A 27,534-nucleotide genomic window follows, 5' to 3' on the forward strand; every position below is an offset into this window, starting at 1 on the left:
TTAAGCCTTGATCCAAATGGCTTCTATATAAAAAATAAAAATTGTCATGGAAATAATTCCCTATAAAATGAGAAAATCACTTAATGACTTTTTTGAACTGCTTTTTCAAAGACCAGAACAGGAGAGGTGAAAGTTAATCAGTGGTCTTACATGTGCTGTTTGGCCAATTCCTTTTCACTAGGAAATGCTCAGTAGCGTCAGATCTTTCCTCACTGGAGAGGGCAGTAGCAAGTGGCTGCCCAGCTGGCTGTACTGGTGGACATAGCATCATCTGGGGCAAAGCCAACTCTCAAGGTAGGCAGGAATGCCTTAGATGATTACAAATGTCAGTCATCAAGGTGAAGCAAATGGAGCCAGAAATGAACAGGTATTTAAGGTGTGCTACTGCACGTTGGAATGCCACATCCATATCTTTTGGTGAACATCTCTGTGTTTTTTTTTCCTAGAAGTCCTCACTTAGAATACTAAACTTCTATGTTCATAGAAAAACACATTTTGAGCAGAGCCTGCGAACTTAAATCCAAACATAACTGAACCCTGTAACATCTTTGTTGGAGGTGGCTGTGGGAGCTTCAAGGGACTGCTGGTCTGGCTCCTTGTGGGACTGGGGAAAGGCGAACTGTCCCTATCCACAGGAGCAAAGCCTCACCTCCACTGTAATGGGCCACTCTTTGGTGATGTAAGAGGCAGAACAACTGTTCTCCGTGCAGTATCTTTATTAGCAATGCATTATGCGTAAGTTTGCCTTTGGAACTGTCTTTAGGTGTGCAAAGTAAGGAACTCAGTATTTTGAGACGGGTTTTGTGACTTGTATACAGCAGCTTTACTTTTTTCATCCTGTTAATGGTCTTACGACTTGGCTCGGGAAAATGCTGATTTGCGTGTCTCCCAGGACTCCTGCTCTTCCAAGCAATCTCTAAATATCTACAGACTTTTAGGGCACCCTGTGTTTGTGTGGTTTTTAACACACTTTGGCTACAAGGTGCTGAGCAGCCCGTCGGTAAAACCCCAGCGGGACCTATGGGGTGACTGCCCTTCTTTCCCAAAACCTCTCTTGCCTTCAGCCTCTGATGAAGGGATGAAGGTGTGGAGGGGTGAAGGGGGCCACCTGCGCGGGGGCAGCGCGGGGCCGGGCGGTGAGTGTCCGCCCGCGGCCGCCAGAGGGAACTCGGGGAGTGCGGACGGGGCGAACAAAAGGCGGAGGAAGCCCCGAGCCCCCCGCAGCCCAACTCGGGGCCGCGGCGTGGGGGCGCCGGGGGCCGGCTCGGGGCCGCGGGCTCCGGCCCCAAACACGGAGCTTCTTGGGGGGAGTAAGGGGCGAGGGGGGTCACCCACCCAACGGTTGGACCCCCCGGCTCCAGCGCAGCCCCGCACTCCCCCCTCCTTCCCCTCCGAAACTTCACCCGCCGCCTGACGTCAAGGTCCCCGCAGCCAATGGGCGCCGCGGGTGCGATTTTGGGAGGGGGTGTGTGTGTGTGCAAGGGGGGCCCCCCCTCGCCGCCGGCGCTCGCCCGGCTGCCGTCCGTGCCCGGTGCAGGGGAGCGGGCGGGCGGGAGGCAGGCAGCGAGCGCCGCCCCCTCCGCCCCCCGGCCGCCCCTCGCCGCCTCCCGGTCCCGGCTCCGCCAGCGCGGGGCTGCGGGGGAGCGGCGGCGGCAGCAGCGAGCGTGGCAGGCAGCGCCCCGGGGGCTTTTACCTGCTGTGCCCGGCTCTCACCTGCCTGCTGCCCGGCTCGTACCTGCTGCCCCCGGCGATGCGGAGCGGGGGAGGCTGCCCGGCACGCCGCCGCTGCTGAGGGATGGTCGGCGGGTGGGCACCGCCGCTTCCCCTTCATCCGAGGACACGTCTGGCTCCGGCTGGGTTCAAGTCGCTGCCTTCTGGTACTGCTCGTAAATAACAGGAGGAAACCTGAGCCCGGCAGGCGGTTCCCCACCTTCTTCCACCTAACGTAACCCTCGCCCTCGCAGCCGCCTTTGAAGGTTTGCTGGTGCTCCGGCGATGATGGCAGTGGTGGGTTCCCTTGGGCTGTACTAAGAGCCTCTTGTTTTCTTTTCCCTTCCTTCAGAGAGGCATTTCATCTTTAAGGGCCGGCTGCTCGCGCACACTTTTGTACCCGCTGAAGTGCTCAAGAAACCATGTCGGCTGGTGGAAGAAGCGCGTTTTTGTGCCTTGGAACGATCTTGAGCTTTTGGAGCTCCGCGAGTTGGATGCCTGTTGGAGGATGCCCACATAAATGTACGTGCATTGCTTCCAACGTGGATTGCCACGGACTAGGACTCAAAACTGTACCGAGGGATATTCCCAGGAATGCAGAGAGACTGTAAGTAATAAACGTTAGGGGCTCCTTGAGTACTTGTTCAAACACCTGGGATGAATTTCTCAACACCTGCCTATCAGCGCGGAGTACATAGTTACAGCAGTTTAACTAATGAAACACGGATTAATGTTTTCAGGAGGGAAGGGGAGGAGCTTTTCAGAAGTTACAGGTATCCTGCTGCTGCTCTTGCTTTAAAACAAAACCAAACGCTAAACCCAGCATTTTTGGAGCTTCATAGTATTTTTTTTCTTTTTCTCCTTAGTTTAATAACCGCTGATTGAGATCTTTTTGATTGGGTTTTGCAGTGACTTGCTTGTAATGGAGCTTAGACCTCTACCTGGAATGCTCCCAGCAATAATCATTGTCAATGCAAACAGCAATTTCATATGCAATTAGAAACCTGGATGTTTTCACCTGGTGGCTGGTAGCAGTTTCTCCTTGCATACTTTTGCAGCATGGTGACTTCATCACCATGGAAAAATCGACTACTGCTATAAACTAATTCAAATGGATAAGAGGTCACATTAAAGCAGTCTCTAGTTTCTGTCTTAAACTGCCAAAGTCACTGTTACGAGGAAGCTGTTAATTTAATTTTTAATCCACTTTGGAGTTTATGTTAGCAGTGTAGTACTGTGGGGTGCTTCAGACCTCAGCACAGGAGAATGTAATCAGTGTGTGCAGACTAAATTTGTATTATAATTTATTTTTTTTTTTTAGTGGACTCTCTTTACTTAAAAAGGTTTTAAGAGAAAAACTGAAAGCAAACTTTTGAGATCCCTGATACAGTTCTGGCACTCACTTGGTGCAGAGGACAGCATCTCTGTCTTTGCTTAATGCACAGCATATGGCATACTTCAGAGAATGCCCAGTGCTAGATATGAAGATGTCCAAAGTGGAATGTTAAACAGAGCTTCAGCGTGGCTCTGTGCTGGGCTCCACTGATGGCCTAAGAGAAGTGCAGTTAGTTGTGCCTTATGTAGATTAATGGATACCTTAAAATGTTTTAAAACTTGCTGGCAACAACTGCTTATTCTATGGCCTGATTTCCTGTTTTATTTCCTTCTGAGCCATAGATATGGGGGAACTTCAAGCGTATTTTCCTGAAGTAAGAAAGCTAAACTAGGTTACAAAGCAAACAAAGCTTTCATATGTAGATGCCTTTTAAAGGCTAAGTTCTGTTCCAGAGGGAAATTTTATAGCATTCTTGAAGGTTTCTAAATTACTTTTATAGTGCTGAGAGATCTTAAACGATAGCAATATGCAGATTTCTTACTAGGCTATTCCTCTGTATTTAATGTTTTGTGGCCATATCAGCCTTCTTTTCCACCCCAGCTGTGTGAATAGTAGCTTTCAGATAACTGTTACAGAAAGCTTAACTTCTGTGCACAAAACTCTGTACTTTCTAAAACTGATGGGTAGCAACTTGGCAGTTTGGAGACCAACAAACAAAACCCCAAAGACAAACAAACACCACCCCTCCCAAGCTGGTCGTATACCAAGCCAGTGAGAGTAAGTGTAGCTGTGTGATAACACAAACATATTGTATGCTTCATTGGTGGGGTGTGTTTGTTTGGCGTAAGAGTCAAGGGCTGGGATAAAACATTTAGATTTCAGGTTAGAATAATCCACAATACAAGGTTAGCTGGCCACCTGAGAAGCATTTAAAGAGCAATACAGTAATTTGTAGTTGCCTATGTTTTACCAAGGCTGAATTCACCGTGTTACTAGGTTTCCTTTGTGAGAATGTACTTAATAGAGATGGTAACTTTCTTTGCCTTTTGTGAGAAGCCAAGCTGAAAGAGGACGTTTCTTGGCCTTGGCATGTTAAGTGTTAAAAAGAATGAAAGAGCATGTAATCACTGTGCTCTTGGTCCTGATAATTTTTGGTATAGTTTACAGATTTAAGTTTTAGATTAATGTCTGCATGATGAACAATGCTATTTCACAATATTCAGTTTAAATCTTTAACCTCAGAGATAATCTACAGGTGAGTGATATATATATCTGTGCTCTGTTTTTTTGGTTTTTTTTTTTTTTTTGCTTTTTTAGGAAATAGTGTATTATTGGAGCATTCAGGGGCTGAAACCTTGTGGAAACAGTAACACATTCTATATTTTTAAATACTGTATGATCCTCTGTATGCTATCTTCAGTTTTTATTCTCTTAGTCTGCCATGAGCATTTCACTGTTTTTGTAAAGTTCACTGTCGTCTTCAATACAGCAGTGGTTTAAAGCTTGTATAAATTCTTTTAAATCTAGATTGCTACTAATTGCACTAACTTGAATTTTCTACTATGATCGTTAGAGGGAAGGACCTTATATTCCCTTGAGTCTAAGTTCTGCTCTTAGGTAAAACATCAGTCAGCCACTGGATATATCCAAGTATCTCATTTTCTCTGTGGTCCATGGACTCCTCTACCTGTGACATGACAGTGAGTTGGTATACAGTCTTAGCTAGTTTAACTTAAATGAAAACAAATTTATTGCATCTGAAATGGCAAAGATACTTTTGATCTCAGAAAAATGTTTGAATGCTGGGAAAATAATTCAGACAAGTTTCTTGAGGGCCACACAGCAAGTGACTTTTTAGACTCATGTTGTCTTCTGTCTGCACTCTTTTGAGCTAAAAAATCCACCTACCAGTTCATGTTGGAAACTTTTGGCTTTAATTAATAAGAGATCTAACAGCACTACTTAAAATATTTTGCCACCAAACTTTTAGAGTTATGTTTGTACAAATGTTACAGAATGTTTTGGCTACAGGAGCCAAGTTAAATATTATTTAAATTTGCATTAATATGAAACCCAAGGAAAGCTGAAAGTGTAACATGAAAAAATGGTAGAAGTCTTAAGGGGGGAAACGTGTCTTTTTGAGAAGGTCTATTAAATAAATCAGTGAACATCTGATATTGCAAGAAATAAACATCACCAGAGCTTTGATTACTCGTTCTTCATAATAAATGTGATGCGTGTTTTTTTCTTTTTTTTCCATTGCTTTGAAGATGTAGTTTTTATAAATAGTTCTGCCTATGATTTATATCTTGAGGGGAATTCACAGATTAACCAATGATCATAGATCATACAACTAGCCTAAAATTTTCTTTATACAGTTTCATCTTTAATAGTAGCTTTACAAATATAGCAAGTAGTAGTAGGTTTGTGCTGCAGTTTACCTTGTTATTACGTTCTATGGCAGTATTCTATTTGTCTGGTGTAGACTGTAGTTTTTAAGAAGTTAGGTCTCATGAAGACCTAAAAAGAGCTATGAATGTTGCATGCTACTTGTTCAGAGATGATTCAGTCTGGAGAAAACAAATGAGTGGGGAAACAGATGCGAGCAAATTCCATTTACCTTTGTGCTAGAGAAGGAATCCCTGGAATAACTCCTGTTTCACACAGGAAGAGATAGATATGAAAGTAGGTCCAAGATGCATATGTGTAAGTGCAAGAGTAATATAGCTGGCCTTCCAGTTTGTTAGTAGTTACTGATCCATTCCACACTTGCTGAGTAACTTAAAATCCTACCAGTAGGGTTAGAGTTAACTTTCAGGGGTGCATGCAATGATTGTTACATCCAAGTTCCGCAACGGAGAAAGTGTTCTGCACAAATAATGGAGGCAGAAATGACAGTTTTGAAATTAAGATTATGTAAATGGATCCATAAACATCTTGAATGTTTTACCTTTCTGAAACGTTCCTTAGGACTGCTTCCTCAGACTTCTGTCATCAGAGTTTGTTTCACAGTGCTTCAGTTCTTATATGTGCTCTGTATTTGTATAATTTTCTTCTGTAGATGTTTTCTATATATGTGAAGTATTATACATGTGGCTTTTTATAACACTTGGTGCTGATAGTTTAGTTTGAAATGGTGTAAATTAATGAGCAGATCAAAGCCACTTGACTGATGGTTGCTGTGTTCAACAGCTCTGAAAGGAACAAGTGAAATGGACAAACTGCTCAGGGGTGTTGGGTCAATGTGTGTTTTCTGGTTGAGTATGAAGGACGAGTGTCTGCATTTTTCCTCCCACTCATGTCTAGTTCTTTCTCTATTATAAGCACATCGTGTGTGTGTATGTAAGAGTATACATATATACATATGTTTCTTTGAAGAATTTAGCCACACTGAGTTCTTCATCAATTTATACTTCGGGCTTGGAATCTGGTTTAATTGATAGCTCTTGTATTAATTTTGGTTGTGTTTGTTTTGTCTCTTACTTTGGAGGATTCTTTGCCTTGCTAAATTGATAAAGCTTGCAGGACTAATCTGTTCTGTGCTTTGCCTGAGTAGCTAAATTAAGTATGTCCACATTTAGGTGCAATTTAGAAGCTTAGTCATCTGCTTACTCTGGAGTTTTCATGTGGTCTGGGGTTTGTTATACAAATATATTATTATGGTGGTTTTGGCCTAGGTGCATGTAGCTGCTGAAATTGCACTGTCTTATAATGTCTTCAACTTCCTCATTTTTTTCTTTGAATTAAATCTAAACTCCTGTCTTGGATGCTTCCATATTATTGTGGAATACAGTGTTAAACACATGCAAATATTATATTGACTCGTACATTGACTTTCTGTTTTTCTAGGATTCTTCCCACTAGGGAGTAGCACTTGTTTGTATAGTAATCATCTCCAAAACCCTGCATGGGGCCTTTTTTTCCTCCCTCTAGGGAATGTGTCAATGAGTAGACATGCATGGCTTTGGCTTCGAAGAGCTTGCTGTCAAAGGTAATGATCCTGGGAAAACTTGACTGAGTTGCTTAATTTAATTTGGCTAATTTCCCTTTACTAACTTAATGCTGACTGCTTGTGCTTCGCTGAATGTGGAAATGAATTTACAGGGGATCAGAGTCTTGTGCTATTAAATTTGTTACCTTGTTTTGAAGTGATCGAAACAGGAAGGAGGGTGAAATTAGCTATTATAATTCTGGTAGCTACATAAGGAAATAATGGCCATTGTCATGCTGTCTGTAGTTTGCAGAGATTTGGCTAGGATTCTGAAATCCAAGGACTCAGATTATTTACTGCACATTTCTTAATGAATGAGGCTACTCAATTTTTTATGATCTTACCTTTGTGGCTGAGTTATTAATTCATGCAAAAGAATTAGAGGAATGGCAAATAACCCCTCTAAAGAACAGCTATATTGTTTTATGTAATCCTAAAGTACAGACAAGATGTATTTTTTTTTTCTTTCTGGAGTTTGTGTGTGTTTTTGGCAGGGGAGTGTGTACCAAAGTCAGTGTAACTCACCTGTATAGATGGATAATGATGCAAAAAATAAATAAATCATAATACTCTTGCATTCTTACAGGTATCTGTATAAAAAATCCCTTGATTTTAGTTGATTGTTTTGAAGTCATTTGACCTTCATAGGGAGTACTGTCAATAGTCTTTTGGAACATAACTGCCATGACTGTTTTATGTATGTTTCTTTATAGCTCAAGCATTTCCAGTTATGTTTAAAACAAAGATAACCTTTTCTTTGTGGACATTAACATGTGATATGACTTGCTGTCTGTATTTTAGTAATATTTAAGCTACTCCTTAGCTTCCATAGATCAGAAAGAAGATAGTTTCCCCACAGAATCTCACAAGATGCTTGGGGTAGCCATGTGGATGTAGCACAACAGATCTCAATTCTAATAAGGATATGCAGTGAACAAGTTGAAGCAATTCTACATTAAGAATTGAGCTTGTTTACTGGGAAGATAGTTCAGGAGACTTAAATCAGGATATGTTCTAAACTACGAGCTAATAACTCAAATGACTAAAAACTTCATTGTTATGGAACTTTTTGATATTGCTCCTGCGGTGCCCACAGTGCTTGATTTTTTTTTTTTATTTTTTTTTATTTTTTCTCCTTTGGCTGCTTGTTGATGCAGCTAATCTTTAAAAATGAATAGCTTTTAGCCTGGTGGTGGTCTAGTGGGATCCATTTGTCCTTGATTAGAAGATTGAATCATCCCTGAAGAACTATGGAGAATGGAAGCCATTCCTTAAATATTGCAGTTATGTTGGCTTACACTTGATCCACCAGGCATGAATAGAAAACAGTTTTGCTCTGGGTTCAAAGTTAAAGGCTGTCAGGATTCTTTCTTACTCACAACTGTGCATCTGTTTGTTTTTCTCATGCATCGTCTGCTAAAGTCAGTTTAAATTTCTAATAAATTTTCTGAAGACTGAGCTTGAAGTGAGCTTTCTTTCACCATGGCTGAGGGTTGCAGTGACCGTTCAAGTAATGTTTCAAGCAAAGAAAGTAATTTCATTTGTGTTTAATGTAATTAAAAAGTAAATCACTCTTCCCCCTCAGTAAATTCTGAATCTTTTTTTTCATTTTCTCATTTACCTCTTTCTCTAAATTTGAACCTACAAAATCTAACAATCTTTCTATTGAAGTAACGTAACTAAATGTAATTCAGAATGAATGTGAACTGCAAGTTGTGCAGCCACTTATCTTCAAAGTGGCTGCAGCCTCATGAGATAGTAAGTTTTAAGAAATTCTGTGATTAAAGAGATTATTCCTCTTTTCTAAGTAACCCTGAAACACTCAAAGGAGTTAGGAAGAGCACGTCTGATATTGGACTTCAATTCTGACATAAACTTCACTGTGTCTTGTAATACTGCAACTACTGAATTATCTCAGATGTTGTGTTAACCTTTGGAAGAGGTTGTGGAATGTTCTTCATAAGTAACCTAGTGCCTCTTAGTTCTTTTACCTGTTTGCTCTCTGCAAGTACAGATACTGGATCAGGTCAAGAATTTCTGTGGCACAAAGTTGAAACACCTTTCAGCAGCTGGGGAGAAAGTGAGCCTGCGTGCCAGTATGCTTCTCCAATACTAGCAGAGCTTGTATTAAATTTAAGTAGAGGCAACTTTTGTCTTGAAGATGACAGCTGTAGGAACAAACGTGCATCCTCTGTCTTGCTGTTCCACAGCTCCCTGAAGGGGAGCTCTCTTTTCCTCTTTAGGTTGTTTTTCCACCCCCGCAAAGACAAAACAATGTTTTATGCTCATCGAGTAGAGACAAAGCAAGCTTCTAGCTTCAAGTGTGGAAGGAAGCTGTCAAGATAAATGTGGGGAAAAACTCATGTGAACATCAAATGACAAAGCTACTTGAAGAAAAATTATTGGCAATGTCACTAGAATGAATATGTGACATTCATTTAGGTGATTGTCTATGTTTGTTCATGTTCCAAGGACGTGTAGATGAGCAAGCAGTCTTGTTCAGAAAAAGTTGTGGTAAAGGTAAATTTTGTGCCCTGTGGTCTTGTGAAGTCTTTGATAAGTCTGTAGAACATGCCTTGTCTCCTTTCTGCTCCTTGGATAACAGGAAGTTCCTTGTCATTCTTTTTGATTCAGCTACGTTATTATAGTTTAGTATGGATTTAGGCTTAGGGTCTGCTGTTATCATTCCTATCCCTTTTAGGTTCAGTAACAGATTTTTTTTTTGACAGTGTATGGCTGTATCAATTTGACTTCGTTTATTTTTTTAGGTAATTCTCAGGATAAGGAAGGGCTGGGCTCTAATATTCTGTTTGTGACATGGACCAAGAAGTTTTGTTTTCAATATTTTTCAAGTCTTTACTCAAGAGACCCATAATGTTTTATTTTCAGATCTTCTTTCAGTGTCGTCCAGTCAGATGTATCATTTAATATGTTGAATGGCTCTCAGGAATGGAAAGAACTTGTCCTTTCCCACTGGGAAATGGCCTTGTAAGCAACTGGCATTTTTTGTAATGGCACTAAATACGTAACAGATCTACTCTCTGCCTATTTATATAAGGGGGAGAGGTCTGTTGTCTTGTACTAGCAGAGTAAGTTTTGGGTGAGTTCTGAGAGCCATATCTAACTAAGAGTGAAAATAAATAGGGTTTAAGAGGCTGATTGTTACCTCTCTGCCAGTTATTTCAGCTTTTTTTTTTTTTACCCCAACTGAATCTGGTCTGTCAGTTGTCTCTGTCAGAATAAATTTGTCTTGTATTTCAGTTTTATACCATCTGTTTGGTGGCTGCAATATGTGTTTTTAATCCTGTGATTGATAGATTTCTGGAGCTTTTAATTAGATTTTTACCTTTCTATCTGGGAGTTGCTTCTTTTTCTGAGACCTTAATCTAATTTTGTCCCTCACAGGGGGAAATCATTTGAACTGATGTTTATATTCTTTCCTTCCCTGTCACTGATGAAGGGAGCATTTTCAATAAAAAACAGTTATGCTAAAATGAAGAAAATACCTTGCTGTTTTAAAGCTGGTTTTGACTTGATTTTTCCATCACATTTCCATCACATTTTTATTAAGATAAATCTGCAAAAACGATATGAAACTTCTAAACTGATTTCAGAATTGGCCTTGCTTGCAAACACACATTTCCCTATGTTTTCCTGAAAATTTGTGATACTGCAGAAGCAATTCTTAACTTATGTAAGTGGGACTTTTTTTTAAGAATCCTCAGTGCCTCCTGCAGAGAGAGGTCAGTAAGATTACCTTCCTATTGAACTGTATGGTGAATGATCAGCCTTGTGGAAGTAGTATCAGGTTACTAATGAAGTTCCTCAAACACCTAATATATGTATTTAAAGCCCGAGTAATTCAGACAATTTCGGCAGATAGCGTTCTCATTAGGCCAGTACCTTACTGGCTGCTACATGCTCACTTGCATTTGAGGTACAAGGCTGTTAGCAGTGATGCCATCTTTAGGAGTTTAACGGAGACGCTTCAGAACTTTTCTGCTATGTGGGGGTACTCTAGTCACCTTACGGTGTGACTGTACGTGTAGGCAATCACCCAAAAGAACAAGACAAATCATCTGCCTCTAATTTTTTCAGAATGTTTTCTCTGTACTGTCACAGTCATACCTGTCTGTGCACACAGATCAGCTCTTCTGTCTTAATCAGGGCTCCATGTGAGAGGGAGGGAGAAACTGCTCTGGAAGTTAACGCATTGAAAATCAGTAACTTATTTTAATAGTCTGTGAATGCGGTTGTAGAAGGTGGTGGGTGTTGTTGGCTGTTGATGAACTCTTTCTAGATGTATTTCTTTTTTTGGTTTTCCATTTTCATGCTCTCCCATTAGAGGAACTGCCCCCTTTAAAAAACAAATCAATAAATAAAAGGTAGTTTTGCAATTTTTCTCTAATTTTTGTGATGGCAAATGAAAAATTTTAATGCAGGTTGGGCTACTGTAGAGTTGAGGTCAATACCTACTGTCCTGATCAATACTGTTTAATTTCTTTGTCTCCATCTCTTTACCTTTTTTTTTGTCTTTGCTGAAAGTGTTTTGGGTCCACCTTTGTTTGTACAATGCTTAATGTGAAGAGATCTTGAATGGTCATAAGGGTCCTTCTAGGCATGATAAAAATGGCAACAGTAATAAATTTCATATTACTGAATTTAAGGTCCCCATATCCAAAATCACAGCACTGTAAAATGCAGGGTTTAATAGCTGGCTCCAAACTGCTTTACCAAGAGCTGCATTCTGTCAAGGCTGGTGGCTGCTTGATTTGCAGGGAGGAAAGGGGAAAGTATGCTGTCCTGTGAATGAACATTCTAATGAAATGTTTCAAAAGATAGGCACTTAACTACTATGGAAATAATATGCTGAAAGCAGAGGCATAGGTGCATTCTTGTGCATACTAATAGTTAGGGAAGTATTTCTCAATCTCTGTTCTTTCAGTTGGTCTTTTCCTTTGTTCCTGTGTCTGGTAAGGAATGTATTAGTTAACCTGTATAAAATAAACGGATTACTAGATTGCAAGGCATTACTGCCATATGTTTCTATAGGGACACTAATAAATAACCTTAACAGTTACAAAAGATGCAAATGGCGATCTTGTGAGCCTTACTGACTTTTGCAGGTCATAGTAAAAATAAATGCTTTAAGGCAGTTGAACCGAAGTGCCCTACTCTATTAATGTTTTCACTGAAATCTTTCTTTGGGTATGCACTGGAGAACGATGAGCACTTTCGGTATTTTAACAGCTTTTAAACTTGGAGAAGTAAAAAGTTTTGTTTGGCAAAATGGCTATTAGCAGTAGATAGAGTAGCTAGTTTTGCATAGTATGTAATATCAGCCTAATGCAAAAACTTGGAAAGGTCTTTTCCACAACAACTTTCCCTAAAGTAGAATAGATTCTAATTCCCACTTTCAGTTTTTCTTCAGAGATTCCAAAACGGTTATTTGAAAGTGGAAGAAATTACCCTGGAATTTAGTGGTTGAGTTCCTTGGAACATGCAGTGCTTTTAAAGATGGATGACCAAAAACCTCCAACTGTTACACAGAGGTGTCTGTAATAACATAATTTCACTTTACATTAGTATTTTTTCTCTTACAGTAAGGGAATAGTAGAGAGCACAGGATACTTTTCTGCCAAAGATTTCATTGCCCAATCTGTTTGTTTTAGAGTATAATCTGCAACAGAAATCTCACGTAGCAGATGTAGTCACATGACAACAAGCCCATTAAAATTATCGCTGCTTATGTGTTGGTCATCCACAGATATGAAGACACTAAAGTTTAATACAGTTGTGTTGTTCAAGGATCACTTAAATCACTTTTTGGCAAGGAAAAGGTGCATCCTGAAAGCAGTTCAAATGTATTGTTTTTTCCTGTTAGTCATGAGAGATGCTTTGTGTGGACTTCAATAGAGTTTTCATTTAGGGATTTTTCCCCTCAAATTTATTTTGTCTGTATAGTGGTATTGTTTTGATTGGAACAGGCATTATATTAAAGGTGTTTTGAAATGCTGATTTCAGAAAATGCTGGATGAAATGTGTTGGCTTGGTGATGGTGTGGTAGTGGTTACAACATCACTTAGTGAAGTGAGAACTGGGTTACAGGCTTCTCTGAAATAGCTGTAAAGTGATGAGAAGAGGCTAGCAGTCTCCTCCTCTTGAAGTGGTAGAGCTGGTTAGAGATGGTCTTTTAATAATATAGCTGAGGAGGAAAAAACTCATTAGAAGGAAACAGTACAGGGAATTAATTGTGCATTTCTGAAATGCCTAACTGCAGTAGGGTGGTAAGCTGGAGACAAGAATACAGTGGTGACACAAGTCCCAGAAGTCAAGCTCTTGAGCAAAGGAAGTTTGTTTTCCAGAAATGGCAGTGGATATTGTGAAGTAAAGCTATAGGGCAGGGGCTGGTTCTTGAGGCTGAGAAACACATCTGGATCTAAGTTTCTCAGATAAGAATGTGAAAGTATGAGAAACAGGCCTGCAATCCTTTGGAGTACTGATTCGTAATAGCTAACGTATGAAAAGGCAGCAAAAGATGAGGAGTAATCGTGTGTATTTTTCCTGGGAAGTTCTCTAGTTTAATTGCTCATGAAGACTGTTAGAAGTTGGAAATGAATTATTCCCAGTTGATGTTAACTTCATTTTATAAAATAATTGTTTTCCAAGGTTGTTCTTTCATTGTTCTTAAGTATGTAAGAGGCTTAGTGCAAAATGGTTTTCATAATCATGAGTAGTTCAGCAAGTCAAAATGTCAAATACATGTGCTTGGTCTTTTTCAGAAACAAATGAATTTTGTGTCCATTTAGCAAACACGGTAACATCTATTTCACTTCACTCCAGAAAATATAGTTGGATGAGGATGGGGGATAGGGAAAGGGGGAATATACTTGAAAATGAAGAAAATTGTTTGTGGTTGTAACATCTGAATGCTAACTCTGTGAAGTGCATGCACAACGTTCTTCAAAATTGCGTTTTATTTACTAAAACTGTTCTACATCTTCTACTGCTACTCCTTGGCTTAATCTTCTCCTTAATGGCTACAGGAGATGTGTATATTTGGCATGGTACTTCTTAGAAGGGGTAGAGTTGGTGAAACAGGGTGTTTCTTAATTTAAAAAGAAAGGAAAAAAATCCAACCTCTTTTACATTTCCATGAAAAGATCTCCTAAGAAGAGTTTCTGATCTGTGCATATCTGAAAGTGAACACGGAGTTGAAGTCAGTTCTGTTTTCTTTTCAGACTTGACTAAAATCAGTGATGTTTGTTGGTAGGACTTTTTTCTCAGGCCATCAAATGTTACAGTAGCCATCATAATAGACGCAGGTGTGAAATATCTGAAGTCCTAAATGTCTAACTGTATTGGTGAAGAGCAACTAAACAGATGATCAGTTTCTTTACTGAGTTATATTCAGTAATATACAATGTAGTTAAATGAAATACATACTTGTATACAAACATGAGGTATTGCATCTGAAATAAATTAATGTGAGCTTTCCTGAAATACACATGCAATGTTTTTTTTTTTTTTTTTCCCCAAATGAGCATGCAATGCTTGACAGTATATAGATTTTTGAAAATAAAATGAATGAAAAGGCCAAGAGCATAGAAGAGTCAGGGAGAAGAACAATCTTGTGAAGAATAATAACCTTTGTCAATCCTGGTTTCTCGCTTAGCTTTCCATTCTTGAAGCCCCTTAATTAACATTAAAGTAGCATTAAACGCACTGGAGAAATTCTTAAAAATTTGGATAAGTATTCAAGTTTGCCATAAGTTGTAGTGAAGATTTTGATGCTAAAGCATGTTTATTCTTGCAACATTTTTCTGAAGTTCACTTATCACAGGTTGTATTTTACATTGTCTAATAAAATATCCCTGTTTTGAGATGATAATGTGAATTAATTTGTGTCTCAGAGAGAGAGATACCTCTGAAGCCCAAATGGGATGAAGATTGAAGTGCAAGCACTTATCTATTTATGTTCTGGTAAGACCATTTGGGCCATGCTTTTATTTAATTATCAAATGGGCAAAGTTTGACATTCTCTGGCTTCTAGCTGTGTAACTGTTTAGTCTTTGCAATAGCAAAGGACTGATGTAACAACCTTTGATATCCAACCAGCTGGTATGTGTTGGTTATGAAAGATGAGACAGTTACAGGAGTTAAATAGGAATGGTTAGTTAAATGAATTCAAGAACTGAAAAGAAATAACATGAAAAAATGTTTTTGTGTCTGTGACTGTTAACCTTAATTGTGTGGTGTTTTTTCTTTAGGTGAATGAAAATAATACTTGAGCTAAAATGACACAGTACTTTTGCTTTTTATAATGTGTGCACATCCTGTTTTCTGCATATTAAATCATGTTTCTGTACCAACTGTTTTGAAGTATTTTCCATATTTTATTTTGTGTGTTACGTTTAAAGCTTTCTGCCAAACCCCATCTCACCCCAATGGTAAATCAACAAACCAGTGTTTTACTCCCTTCTGTGTAGAAAAGATAGACTCTTAAAATCATAAGGGTTTGAAGGCACTTCAGGAGATCTCCTAGTCCAGCCTCCACTCAAAGCCAGGTCTCCATGAAATTCAGACTAGGCTTCTCAGGGCTTTGCCCAGCTGAGTCTTAAAAACCACAGGCCTTAGTGCAACTCATTCCCCAGCTTAACTGTCCTTATAGTAACAGATTTTTATTTTTTATATAAACAGGTGGAATTTCCCTTGTTTCAATCTATGATCATTGTGTCTTCCTCATCCTGTACCTTCATAAAGACCCTTGCTCCATCTTCTGAGAAACCTCTCCTGAGTTATTGGAAGACTGGTATTCAGTCGCCCCAAAGCCTGCCCTTCTTCAAGATAAGCAAGTTAAGCTTCCTTAGACTCATCGTGCGTAGTCAAGTCTTGATCATTTCAGTGGTCTTCTGTTGGGCTTGGTGAAGTTTATTAGCATCTTTCTTGGACTGAGGGGCTCCAAAATGGACACAGTATTCCAGATGCACTTAAGACAGACAATAACCACTGTTTTCCCTCAATGCTTCAGCATAGAAAGCAGTCAGGTTGTTCAAATCTGATTTAACCTTGGTAAATCTGTTGGCTATTTTCAGTCACCTTCCCTGTACCCAGAAATTGCTTTCAATAGTATTTGCTGTATTATTTTTTCAGGGACCAAAGAGAGGCTGATGCTGACCATCCTGTACTTCACCATATTGTTCTTTTTTGCCCTTTTTGAAGACAAATTGAGTATTTGCCTGTATTAAAGATGCCACTGCAAGGTGGCACTTTGAGACAAATCTCTCTGCACACCGAGATAGATTCTGTCTGTTTCTATCTGTTCCCACTGGTCAGGATTTCTGAGGAGAGGCTGAACTCAATCCTCTGCCATGACTGGTTATTCCACTCCTTCTTGAAAATTGTGTTTCATCACTAAGACTTGAGAGTCTGTGTCCATGAAGACTGTCCTGTACCATTTCATTTGCACTGGAGCTCGGTTGTGAAATGTGTTAAGCCAAGGTTGGCTTCTGATACACCTGCTCATTTTTCCCCAGTAGCTGGATGGAGTGTTGTGCTGTTATTCCAGGCTGTTTTGCACAGCATGTCCCCTGCAAGTCCCTTGAATTTTGAAAAATTGATTTCTGCTTTTCTGAATGCCAGTGCCTATGCACTTCCACTTATCTTCCTCACACACCTCAGTGTTTTGAACATCATTTTCTGTGGTCACTCAAGCCAGAGATGCTACAGATTTATCACACCCCCAAACACCTCATCGTTTGTGAGTGGTAGATCAGGAAAGTTTCACCCCTGGTTGGCCCATCTAGCATCCATGTTGAGAAATTGTCTGACACTATCAAGAAAACATCCTGACTTGTTTGCCTACCCTGTGCTGCCTTTCCAGCACGTCACAGAGATTCAGGTCCCTTATAAGAACCAAGGTGTGAGACCTGGAGGCTCCCTGTCATTGCTTAAAGAGCGTTCTCTTATTCACCCTATGTGGGTGGTTGGTAATGAAGTTCCACCATGATGTCTCTCTCACTGACCTCTCCCCTGATCCAGGCTGGCACATCTCAGTGAGCTTCTCAACAAGTCTATAGAGCACCTCCGGACATTTGAGCTGATCCTTCTCACAAAGAGGAACCTCTCCTTCTGCTCTTGCTAGCTTCTCTTTGAGAACCCTTTATGATCAAACACAGGTGTGATGGCATTAGCTATCCTACCACATGCTGGTTATTCTGATGATGTATATCTGCATCTGTGACAAAAACTTTAGCTCTTCCTGCTTGTTTCACAAGGTTTGTATTTGTGTACTGCTGCTTGAGGTTGGGCCAGTTTTAACCTGTTTCATCCTTCCTGCAGACTGTCTTGTACAGATGATGTGACCATGTGAGGTCTGGACTGGAAAGAGTAACTACAGAACTTTGGGGGCAAAGGCGAAGGGCATGGGAGTATAAAACTTAGAACATGATTCTGCCAGCATAATATTTCCTTTTTATATAATAAAATCTGCAAGCTATTATAATCAGTCGGGAGTTCCTGCAGTGTGGAACAAACATGTATTTTCTTGAAGAAACTACTGAACTTAGTCCATTATGGTGGTTTATGCAGGTCTCAGTTATGACTTTAAATAGTAATCTATTCAATGGGGAATTTAGCCACTGCAGGAGTTTCAAAAAGGAATTACTCCTGAGTGTTTTTTAGCACCTATAGTTTGCCAAGTCCATTTGTTTATTTTTATAAAGACGAGGACAGAAGTGTGTTGCCTGCAAGCAGTTCCAGATCATTTGGACTCTTAATGTGGGCTTTTAACCAAGCACTACTGTAAAGAGCTTGATAATGGATAGTTTATGCCCAAGATCAGAGCACTTAACCTCTAAGATCAGTTTTCTCATTGCTTCAGACAGAAAGAAAACACTGTTTGAGTCATACCTGAGAGCCTTCTCTAATCTGAAGGAATCATCTATTTTTTTTGAATTAAAAGCTGTATTGTGTAGGTGTGTTAAAGTAGGGTGAGCTGCAGCAGAATTTGTACTTCCCAGTTGTTGTGTAGCTACTCAATTAACATTTAAAACTTTGTGGAGACTGAAACTATTCAATATCATACCTGTGGTACTACCCAACAAGAGCAATAAAATTATAAAATGTTGGATTGTAAAATTACTGTTATCTTGACTTTACAAGACTATCAAAGTGACTGGACCTCACTACTGCTGTGTTAATGCACTCTGCATGATACTCATGTTACTGAAGCTATGTGGAATGTTTCTGAATCCTTTCAGGAACTGGTGGTTCTGGCAGGACTTGTTTTTTCTCTGCTAATGTTCATTCACGTATTACCTGCTCTTACTGTGGAGCAGAGAAGAGGGTCTCTATTCTCCTATCCTATTACTTTCTTTGTGGTTTCAGACTGCTGTAAGATCTCCCCATAACCCTTTATTGAAGTTTAACAAGTGCAGTTCCCTCAGCATGTGTTCATATGCCATTATACTACTGCCTCCTGATCATTGCAATGGCCCTTTGCTTTACTCTCTCCAATGTGTTAATGTCTTTCTTGTGCTGGAGAGCCTGCAACTGGATACAGTATGGCAGATTAACTTCCATAAGTCCTGAATACAAGAGGTTAGTCAACTATTTCACCCTGCTGGCTATGATCTTACTATGACAGTCTGGTGTAGGGTGGCCTTCATTGCTGCAAGGGCACACTGCATACTCTTGTGTGGCCCACTGGGACTTTGAGATGCTTTTTTTTTTTTTTGCAAAGCAGTTCCCTGGTCAGTCAGTGACTAGCTTCTAAGTGTTGCAGGGACTTGTTTCCTCCTATGTACGTGACTTTTTTCCCCCCTTATGAACTTCATGAGGTTTCTGTCAGCCAAACTTTCTGACCTTTTTATGGTACACCTGAATTGAAGGCCTGTCTTTCAGTGCCCTGACTGCTCCCTGTTATTTGATGCTGTCTGTGAACTTGTCTGTACTCTGTTCCACATAATGTCTTTATTAAAGATTACTAAACAACATTGGCCCTACTATTGATTTCAAAGGGACACTACTAGGAACCAGCTGTTAAAAGCCTTTTACACCCAATGGTCTAGCCGATTTACATGCAGTTTATTATTCATTTATCTGATCAGTTTGGATCTAAAGAGACTATGGGAGAGAGTGTCACTGAAATCAAGGTAAAAACATCTTCTGTTCAATCCTAGTCTGTGGAGCTAGTCATCTCATCACATAAGGCAATTGGGCATGCTTTAGATGGCTCTGAGAATCTGTGCTGGATCTTGCCCATGACCTTGTTCCTCATGTCTTTGAGTAAGAAAAATATGAAGGAAAGAGTTGGTGACATAAAATGGAGCTCTTATGCTTCTTGAATTTGTACAGTGGAAACAGCTAGCAAGAGAGCTAGCTATCTCTAGCTGTTTCAACTGTGCAGGATATTTCTTAAGTAAAATGAAAATAAGTATGTGTATCATGCTTAGTCTACAATTAGTTTAGAAGTGTAGAACGCCTTTAAACTTAATTGTAAAGGGAAATATTTAGAGAATATATCAGTCTTCCCAGAAGTCAGTCAAGAAATATTTTTCTCATGCACATTTAAGAAGTCAACTGTTTTTGTTTTAGGAAGAAAAAATAGCTTAAGTCTATTTATATAGAGGTGGAGCATATTATCTTCTCTTTAGTAATAACAAGAAAAGATAGCAGCTGAATAGGATTTTGAAGTTTTTTGTCTTTCTCTTCACAAGCGAAGTTCATACTTGCCCAAGTGTTTTGGGAACTAATGGATTTTGTAGATTTCATAAAATCTGGTCCTAGGTCTTTATTTCCTGCATTGCATAAGTTGAGATGGAAATATGTTAAATCTGAAGATATGCAGATTTTGCTGCCAGAGGGCTTCAGGGTAATGTTATAATTGAGTAGTTCATCATAGTAACTTTGAAGTTCTTGGACTGAAGGCACAAGAAAATTGCCAAGTGCTTTCCAGAGGGAATTGTAGTCATTTAAGGTTAAGAAGCTAGTGGCAGTCCATATCCATTAAAGACAAATTAACTCCATAGCAGGAATTCTGGAAAACAGTTAAAAATAACAAAACAGATATCGGGTGTGTAAAGACTGCAAAGGATAGCCAGAAACACACATAGCAGAAATGGATACATCCGTACATGGGAAAGGATTTTTCTCTTGTTATTGAGTACGGTGTTAGTGTGTTCCCAAATTAAGAACAAAAGTATTCATACAGAGAGAAGGGCTTTACTGAAGAGCCTTTTGCCTCCAACCCCACAGGTAGCTTTGATTTAAAAAAAAAAATAAAAAAATCAAGAACTCCTCCTGGTTTTCTGCTTCTAGAGTGCAGCAGGCATCCAAGTGAATGGTTAACTTACCTGTGAAAATGCAAGTTCCCTCTGGTTCAGGTGGTGTGTGTTTGTGTTCACAGTTACCTTGCCAAGTAAATGGGAGTTGGGAAAACAAATCAAACAGGAAAATTTTCAAGGGATGACTCAGCTGTCATTCTAGCAGGTGTTTTGGATTGACCAAGTCCTTCAGCAATGTAATGGCAAAACAATCAAGGGCTTGTTTCCCTAGATTGTGTGATGCTTGAGTTATTTGGAAGTATTGGGCTAATGTAAGATATCAGTAACTCTTGAGATTCAGGAATCTGGATTGAATTGTTATCACTAGAATTTTACCTTCCACATTTTGAATATGTTACTGCCAAGTTGACTTATCATTTGACGTGTATCCCTTGGACTCCATTACAAATGAAAAAAAAAAGAATAATAAGGAATATGGGCTATACCCTTAATAGTGTCACTCTTAAATTCAGAGATAAATTATTTTTCTTCTGTTCATGAACTTTTGGAACTTCCGTGAATTATGTTCTAGTTGAAATTTGTTTTGATGTGAGTTCTAGATGGTGTGTTAACTCCTTTCCTTTCTGGTTCTTAGGAAAATTCATTTTTTGCTTTTTGGATCACATGGGGCATTGGTTTAATGAAATTTCTTTTGAGAGTATTGGGTTTCCTGGTTATTTGTTTATTACAAATGTGACACAAGTATCTATATATTTGAGCTGATATGTGGAAGCCACATTGAATACTTTTCAGGAACAGAACTAGATTTTGGATTAGAGGTTCTATGACTAGAAATTACTTACCTATATTTGAAGAAGCTGGATAGCAATGAATCCTAGCGCTGTGTAACTTGGTTAAGAGCGGTCTTTTGAAGTGTGTGGCAATTTTTCTTAAACGCAGTATGCAGTATCTCTACTGCTTTTATTGAATTCTTGATTAATATAAACAGGAAAACATCTGAGGGCTTGAATGAAGTTGCAGCTCTTGCTCTAGCTTCCCTTCTCTTTGGATAGCAAGTTATTTTCACTTTGTTATATATTTTTATTTTATGCCAAGTCTTCCCAGGTTAAAGGCAAATGGATTAATAAATATTTAAAAAAAAAAAAAAAACATCTAGGACTTGTAGTATTTAACAGTAAGATGCAAAATCAGGTATTGACATGAAGTTATCTGATATCAGAGATGATCTTCAGTTTTGTTATTAAGAATGTCACTGTGTTTGCCCATCTGGTACCTCAGAGTTTTCTGAAAGAGAGGATAACTCTGTTTTGCTGGTAACTTTATGGACAATGAATAGCTTTCATCAAATGAAATAATTGGGTTTCTTCTGGAACGAGAATTAAATTTAAGCAACTTCTTTTCTGACCAAGAGTGAACAGGATTAGGCCTGGCAATTGGTTGTTTTCCAGATCAGAAGAAACAGTACCTTAGAAAAATTCTTTCAGTAGAAGCTAGTCTTAAAGCAAATGCTCCACTTGCAGCAAGACCACCAGGTCAGAAGGCTTTCATGTACCTGTTGTGGTAGTTCTACTCCGTTGGGCAGCCGAGTTCCACCGTGGCAGCTCTCTAACTCCCCCTTCTCAAAGGGAAAATGGGGGAATGGGGGCTGTGGTCAGTCTATAATACTTCATCTCTGCCTCTTCTTCTCGGTCACTCTCTTTCCCTGTGCTGTGGGGTCCCTCACATGGGATGCCATTCTTCCTGAACTGATCTGGCGTGGGCTTCCCACAGGCAGCAGCTCTTCAAGAACTGCTCCAGATATGGGTCTGTACCTCAGGGTCCATCCCTCAGGAGCAAACTGCTTCAACCTGGGTCCTCCACGGACAGCAGCTCCTGCCAGGTCACCTGCTCCTGCATGGTCTCCTCTCCATGGGCTGCAGGTCCGGCCTGGAATCTGCTCCGGCGGGGGTCCTCCACAGGCCGCAGCCTCTGTCAGTGCAGGTCCACCTGCTCCACCGTGGTACTCCATGGGCTGCAGGGGAATAGCCTGCTTCACCATGGTCCTCACCACAGGCAGCAGGGGACTTCTGCTCCAGTGCCTGGAGCACCTCTCCCCCTCCTTCTTCACTGACCTTGGCACCTGCAAGGCTGTTTCTTACCCCTCTCTCTCCCAGCTGTTGTGTAGCAAAGTTTTTTTTTCCCTGTCTTAAATATGCTGTCACAGAGGTGCAAACAATATCACTTATTGGCCCAGCTCTGGTCAGGAGCGGGGCCCTTATTTAACATGGGGCAGATTCTGGATTCTTCTTGTAGAAGCCACCCCTGTGGCCCCACCGCTACCAGAAGCTTACCACACTTGTATGAACTTGTATGGTGCCCATAGCTGTAGCTCACAGGCTTAATAAAAACAACAACAACAATAATAATAAATGGTTAGGAGTTGCACTGAGAACAAACCATTTCTTACCATTTAATAAGACTTGATTTTGGCACTGGGATCTCTGTTTTTTATTCTGTGTACCTAGCAGGCATAGGTCAGCAACCAGAACTAGCTTCAAAATCAGCAACTTAATTTAAAAAAAAAAATATATATATACACTACATAAACATAGTCTAGGAAGGGTTGAGAAGGAATAAAGTTGGGGATTCACCTGGCTACATTCAAGATATACAACTATGATGAGAGATGAAATTTTGGATTACTTCAGAGACTAAAATCAAGAAGCAAATCGACAGTTGAGTAATAGGAACTTGCTAAAATATGGAAGTGTTTATTGAAGTTTTGCATCCTTGTGTATATAAGGATTTTTTATTTATATGTAAATATTAAATAAGTGATTTGAATTTAAAATTGTTGCAAGACTTCAGCATCTGATTGCCTTTGGTTTTTGGCTTTTTTATAAGAATTCCGATGTTTATGTTGCTGATGTCAAACTCGATTCTGACCTTGCATATTAAAGTATTATAAGCTCAGATGTGTCTAAGATGAGTGTGTATATTTGCTAAGGTATGTGAGTCCAGAAGACAGAAGTGCACAGCACTTAGGAAGATGTATGTGTTAGGACAACATAGGACAACCGGAGTTAGTCCCAAAGTCATAAACTTCATGAAGTCCAAGGACAAGGGTAGGCGTTGGGAGGACAAATGTCTAGGCATTTTGGAAGTGTTGGGTGGCTCGGAAGAATAATTGTCAACTGAAATTGAAGTGATGTAACAAGAAGAAGTCTATCTAGCACTTCTAGTGCTGTTGGAAGCCACATAATGGCACGCTCCAGAGAGTTTTGGAGACTTACAAACATTTAAATGTCTGGCTAAGTTCATCAGATTGTGTTGAGAGAAGAATGAAACATGAAGCAATTCAGAGGAATTCCTGCTATGAAGAAGGATTTTCTCCAGTTGCTCCAAACATCCCTGTTTGTAATAAGTGTGTACATTGTGTAACTTAGTCTTCATCATCTACAAAATATGTATTGAATTAAATTGTTATTAGAACATAGCAGGACATGTTTATGAGTAAGGCTCCCTTTAATAGTTCGGTCTGAACTCACTTTCAGTAAGTGAAGTCTTGTACAATTCTAGTCCAATTCATATTTCTACTCCCACTGAAGTAATTGCTTCCATATCTGTTTTCTTAAAGCTGCCACTACACCTGTATTGTCTTTAACATACTTTATGCTAAAAAGAAAAATAGTTTGACAACAGAGACTTAATATCAGAAGCTCCAGGCTCTTTTCATTTTAATGGGTGCCGTCAACTGATCTGATGCCAGACCAGAAGAGATCTATCTTCCATAATGGTGTTTTCTTAGATTTGTTTGGAACAATATTATATGAATGTGAAATGACAAAGAGTTGCAGCTGGGCTGGTATATGCATGGGGCAAGATCGAGATTTTGAGTAAGATCTAAGATCCACTTGGCCCCACAGAACATGCAAAATTCAGGAATTTTGCATAATAAGCATTTAATTTAGAATGAATGTATTTGCAGATAGGTACTTGTTTAAGCTAAATATAAATCAAATTCACCTCTGCATTATAATTTTTTCCATGTCTTTGATCCAAACAATTTATTTTCAAAGCTGGTTTTGTGTTTGCTTCCAAGAGTTCCTATGAACCATGATGTATTTGAAAGTCAACCAAGATTAGATGTTAAGGTTTAGCTTTTTGTAGTTGAAACCCACTAGTGGTCTCATAATCAGCTGGCAAACTTTTATAAAGGAAATATAAAATATTAAGTTGCCCACAAATACCAGCTGTAAACCACTGAAGTCTGCAATAGTTCAATAACTTCACAGTAACAAAGTTTAATTGACTAATAGGGTAACTTGTGGCAATGGGCTTTTTTTTTTTTTTTTTTTTTTTGCAGCAGTGCTAGACCTACTCCGAACAGGAGGAGGAAGTGTTACATAGTAGTACATCAGGGTTTTAGTCTTTTTTCCCTCAAATGGCAGACAAGCCTCGAGGGAGAGCTTGCTGGAACAGGTAAATGCTCAGATGGCAAATACTGCTTTTTAAAGCACAGGAGGCAGGTATCAATAAAATCCAAATTGGCTTAAGGAAAGTGAACTTCATGAAGAAGCATTCTGTTAAAATTAGAAAATTGTCCAAGTAACTTTCCTTACAGAAATGGGTACTTTATCTTAGCTGCTGATGTTCAGAAGGCTTTAATAGAATGGTTGATTTTATGTGTACGGTGTAGGCTGTGTCAGTCTGCAGGAGTGGAGTGAACAGCAATCTCAATATGTATATTGATCAAAGAATGTTTAAAAAAGTCTTTCTCAGCATAGAGGGGTGCAGAACTCACCGGGAGGAGCGTGCTGAGTAGCAGGAGTGCTCTCGGGGCTGAAAAAAGAGAGGGATGGAGCTCTTGTGGGGTATCGGGCTCAGACTTGAAGGGGAAAAAAGTGCTTTGTATGTGTGACAGGAATGATGCTCTGCGTACAGGTGTTCAGGCTGAGTAAATGTGCTATGCTGAGATTTAAGGCTTACCAAAATAGGCAAAAAGATGGGTCACTGACCCTATTGATGTGTGTACCTCTGAGCTGCCAATTGGAGAATTCTGAGCAGCTGCATGCTGTGTTTTGGTAGAATGTTTCTGAGACACAGGCAAGGGAAAACTTTTGAGGGAATGGCATAAAAAGCAGAGGGGAAACAACACACAAATAAACCACGAAGCTATTTATGTGTTGCTTACTCCAGAGTTAATTCCTCCCAGTGATTTTTGCTGTCAGGTCACCCTGGCACACCGGTGAGTAGTTAATGATGCACCAGGGTAGAGGAATTGAACTGAGAGCCCAGAGGAAATCAAGCTGGAAAATCTGAAAAATGTAGGCAGTGACTGAAAGGTATTACCTGTGAAAAGAGTGATTCAGTGGTTCTTACATACAGTGAAAGTGTCCTGTAGTTGTTTTGTGTTTGTTTTTTTTCCCCCATAACAGATATTTTCTTAAATATGATTGACCTAGGTCTGTCAAAGATAGTGTTTCTTTTATTTTTTTCTTGTAGTTAAAATACAGGGATTCTCCCCACACCCACACTGGTTTGCATCTGAGATTTAGGGAACACATGAGGAAAACAGTTATGTACGTTTGCAAATATGAGGCATTATTTTCTTTGACAAATGAGTACAATTACCTCTGCTCATCTAAATATTTAAGTTTTTGATAAATGAAGGATAGTGTTCATATTAGAAGAAACTTTATTTTCATGGTTAGAAGGAGTTGGGAAACATGGTAGGTATGCTAAGAAATCAGTTCCGTTTCTTCTCTGAATGTTGAAAATGTACCTTTCAATGAGCTTAAACTTCCAAATTTGTAACTGCCTTTTCTTTGAGATTCACAGTAGAAAAAAATGGCATGTTACCATGACAATTACCTTTCATTTAATGCCTTAGAGGAATATGCTTAATGTCAGCAGAAAAAAAAAAATTCTGATTCAAGGTATATAATTTTAATTTTTTATCTTGAGCACTCACATATTTCTTATTAGTATTGCATCTATCCTGCTAGTAGGGTCTGATGTGAGGTGAAAGAGGACTGGCTTAGGTAGCAGCCATGTTGGAGGGCTTGTATGGAATTGTATGTGTGCTGGAAAATTACTGGAAGTTGTGCCAGGTAGGAGGCAGGAAATTTTTTTTTTTTTTTCTCCCTGTAGGAGGGTATATGAAAGATTGCAAATCATTTAGCTCTCCTTAACACTTTGAGAGCTTTCATATTCTGTTTGTAGTATTACTTGTCAGGCACTTAAAAGCCATCCAAGGACAGCCATCTAGGCAGCATCTTTCAGAATACAAAGGTGACAGTTGAGGCATTCCTGGGAGTTCTGAGTTCTGCCCCTTCCTTGGACTCTTTTTTGTACCTACAAAACTATTAACTTGAAACAGTACTTAGGAACATCTACTTATCTTTCAGAAATTAATTCATGGTCAAGGTTTGAGATGATTGCGAAATGTACTTAAAAATAGTACTGTTACCTTCCCTTGTCTTGTTGAATCTTATTAGAAATTGAAAAGAAGTTATATGTAAGAAATTTAAAAATTCGAGAAGAAAAATAATGCACATTAATGCAGGAACTATGGTAAAACTGAATTTCTTAAGACAAGTCTCTACTTCCTGTTGTGAATTTGTGATGTCATTCTCTTTTAGCAAATCAACATCTAGCCTCATGACTAGTTTTTCATCTTAGACTATTTTCATCCAGTGGCACTAGACAAGAAAATTTGTTGGAATGTTATTGTTTACCATCTCATGGTCTTTAGAAAGCTACTTAGTGCTTTATTGGCCTGAGAAGCGTTAACCCAAAGGCTTGCTTTTTTAAATATATTTAGCAGCTTTTTACTAGGCGTAAAATGTGACTCAGAAGTATTAAAAAAAAAAAAAAAACTTTTTAAGAGGGATTCTTTTATCTAGAAAAATCTGACAATATATTTGTGGTGTTATGCTGGAGAAGTATACCTGTTTTAGTTGTAAGTTTGCTGAATATCGCTTATTTTAAAATAAGCGTGGTTGAATGTGAGGAAAAAAGGCTAGCTGTTTGTCTGGTGGTTATCACTAGGTTGAGTAAATCAATCTGTACAGGGGAAAAAAAAAAGGCAAAACAACTGAAAGTTTTTGGTTTTTTTTTGGGGGGGGGGGGGGGGGGGGGGGGAGTAGGTTCCCGGTCAAGGCAAATCCAAGAGTCAAGACAACACAGGACCTCTACAGTGCACCAATATTGGCAGGTGCTATTTTGCA

At 39.4% G+C, this 27,534-nt stretch overlaps 1 protein-coding gene and 1 long non-coding RNA gene across 10 annotated transcripts in view; one reads left to right on the top strand and one right to left on the bottom strand.

The window, feature by feature from the left end:
* Window positions 1-1,478: 1,478 nt before the first annotated feature.
* SLIT3 (slit guidance ligand 3) overlaps window positions 1,479-27,534 on the top strand; it is a 512,565-nt gene continuing 486,509 nt past the window's right edge. For 4 of the 9 annotated variants that reach the window (XM_080555212.1, XM_080555205.1, XM_080555208.1 and 1 more), the window contains exons 1-2: window positions 1,479-1,976; window positions 2,063-2,317. In XM_080555212.1, the coding sequence (XP_080411338.1) occupies window positions 2,133-2,317 (185 nt within the window). In that variant the 5' untranslated portion in view covers window positions 1,479-1,976; window positions 2,063-2,132. Of the gene's footprint in view, window positions 1,977-2,062; window positions 2,318-6,979; window positions 7,038-14,997; window positions 15,021-27,534 lie in introns of those variants that run through there. The other 5 variants (XM_080555207.1, XM_080555203.1, XM_080555209.1 and 2 more) reach the window with 5 other exon arrangements.
* On the bottom strand, window positions 19,077-27,393 carry LOC308177624. The gene is made up of 2 exons (XR_013939277.1): window positions 20,393-27,393; window positions 19,077-20,076 (listed from the first exon to the last, which is right to left on the bottom strand). It is a non-coding gene; the product is annotated as an uncharacterized lncRNA (long non-coding RNA).

Source organism: Anser brachyrhynchus (genome assembly GCF_964034855.1).
Source record: "Anser brachyrhynchus genome assembly, chromosome: 14".
Taxonomy (NCBI): Eukaryota; Metazoa; Chordata; class Aves; order Anseriformes; family Anatidae; genus Anser; species Anser brachyrhynchus.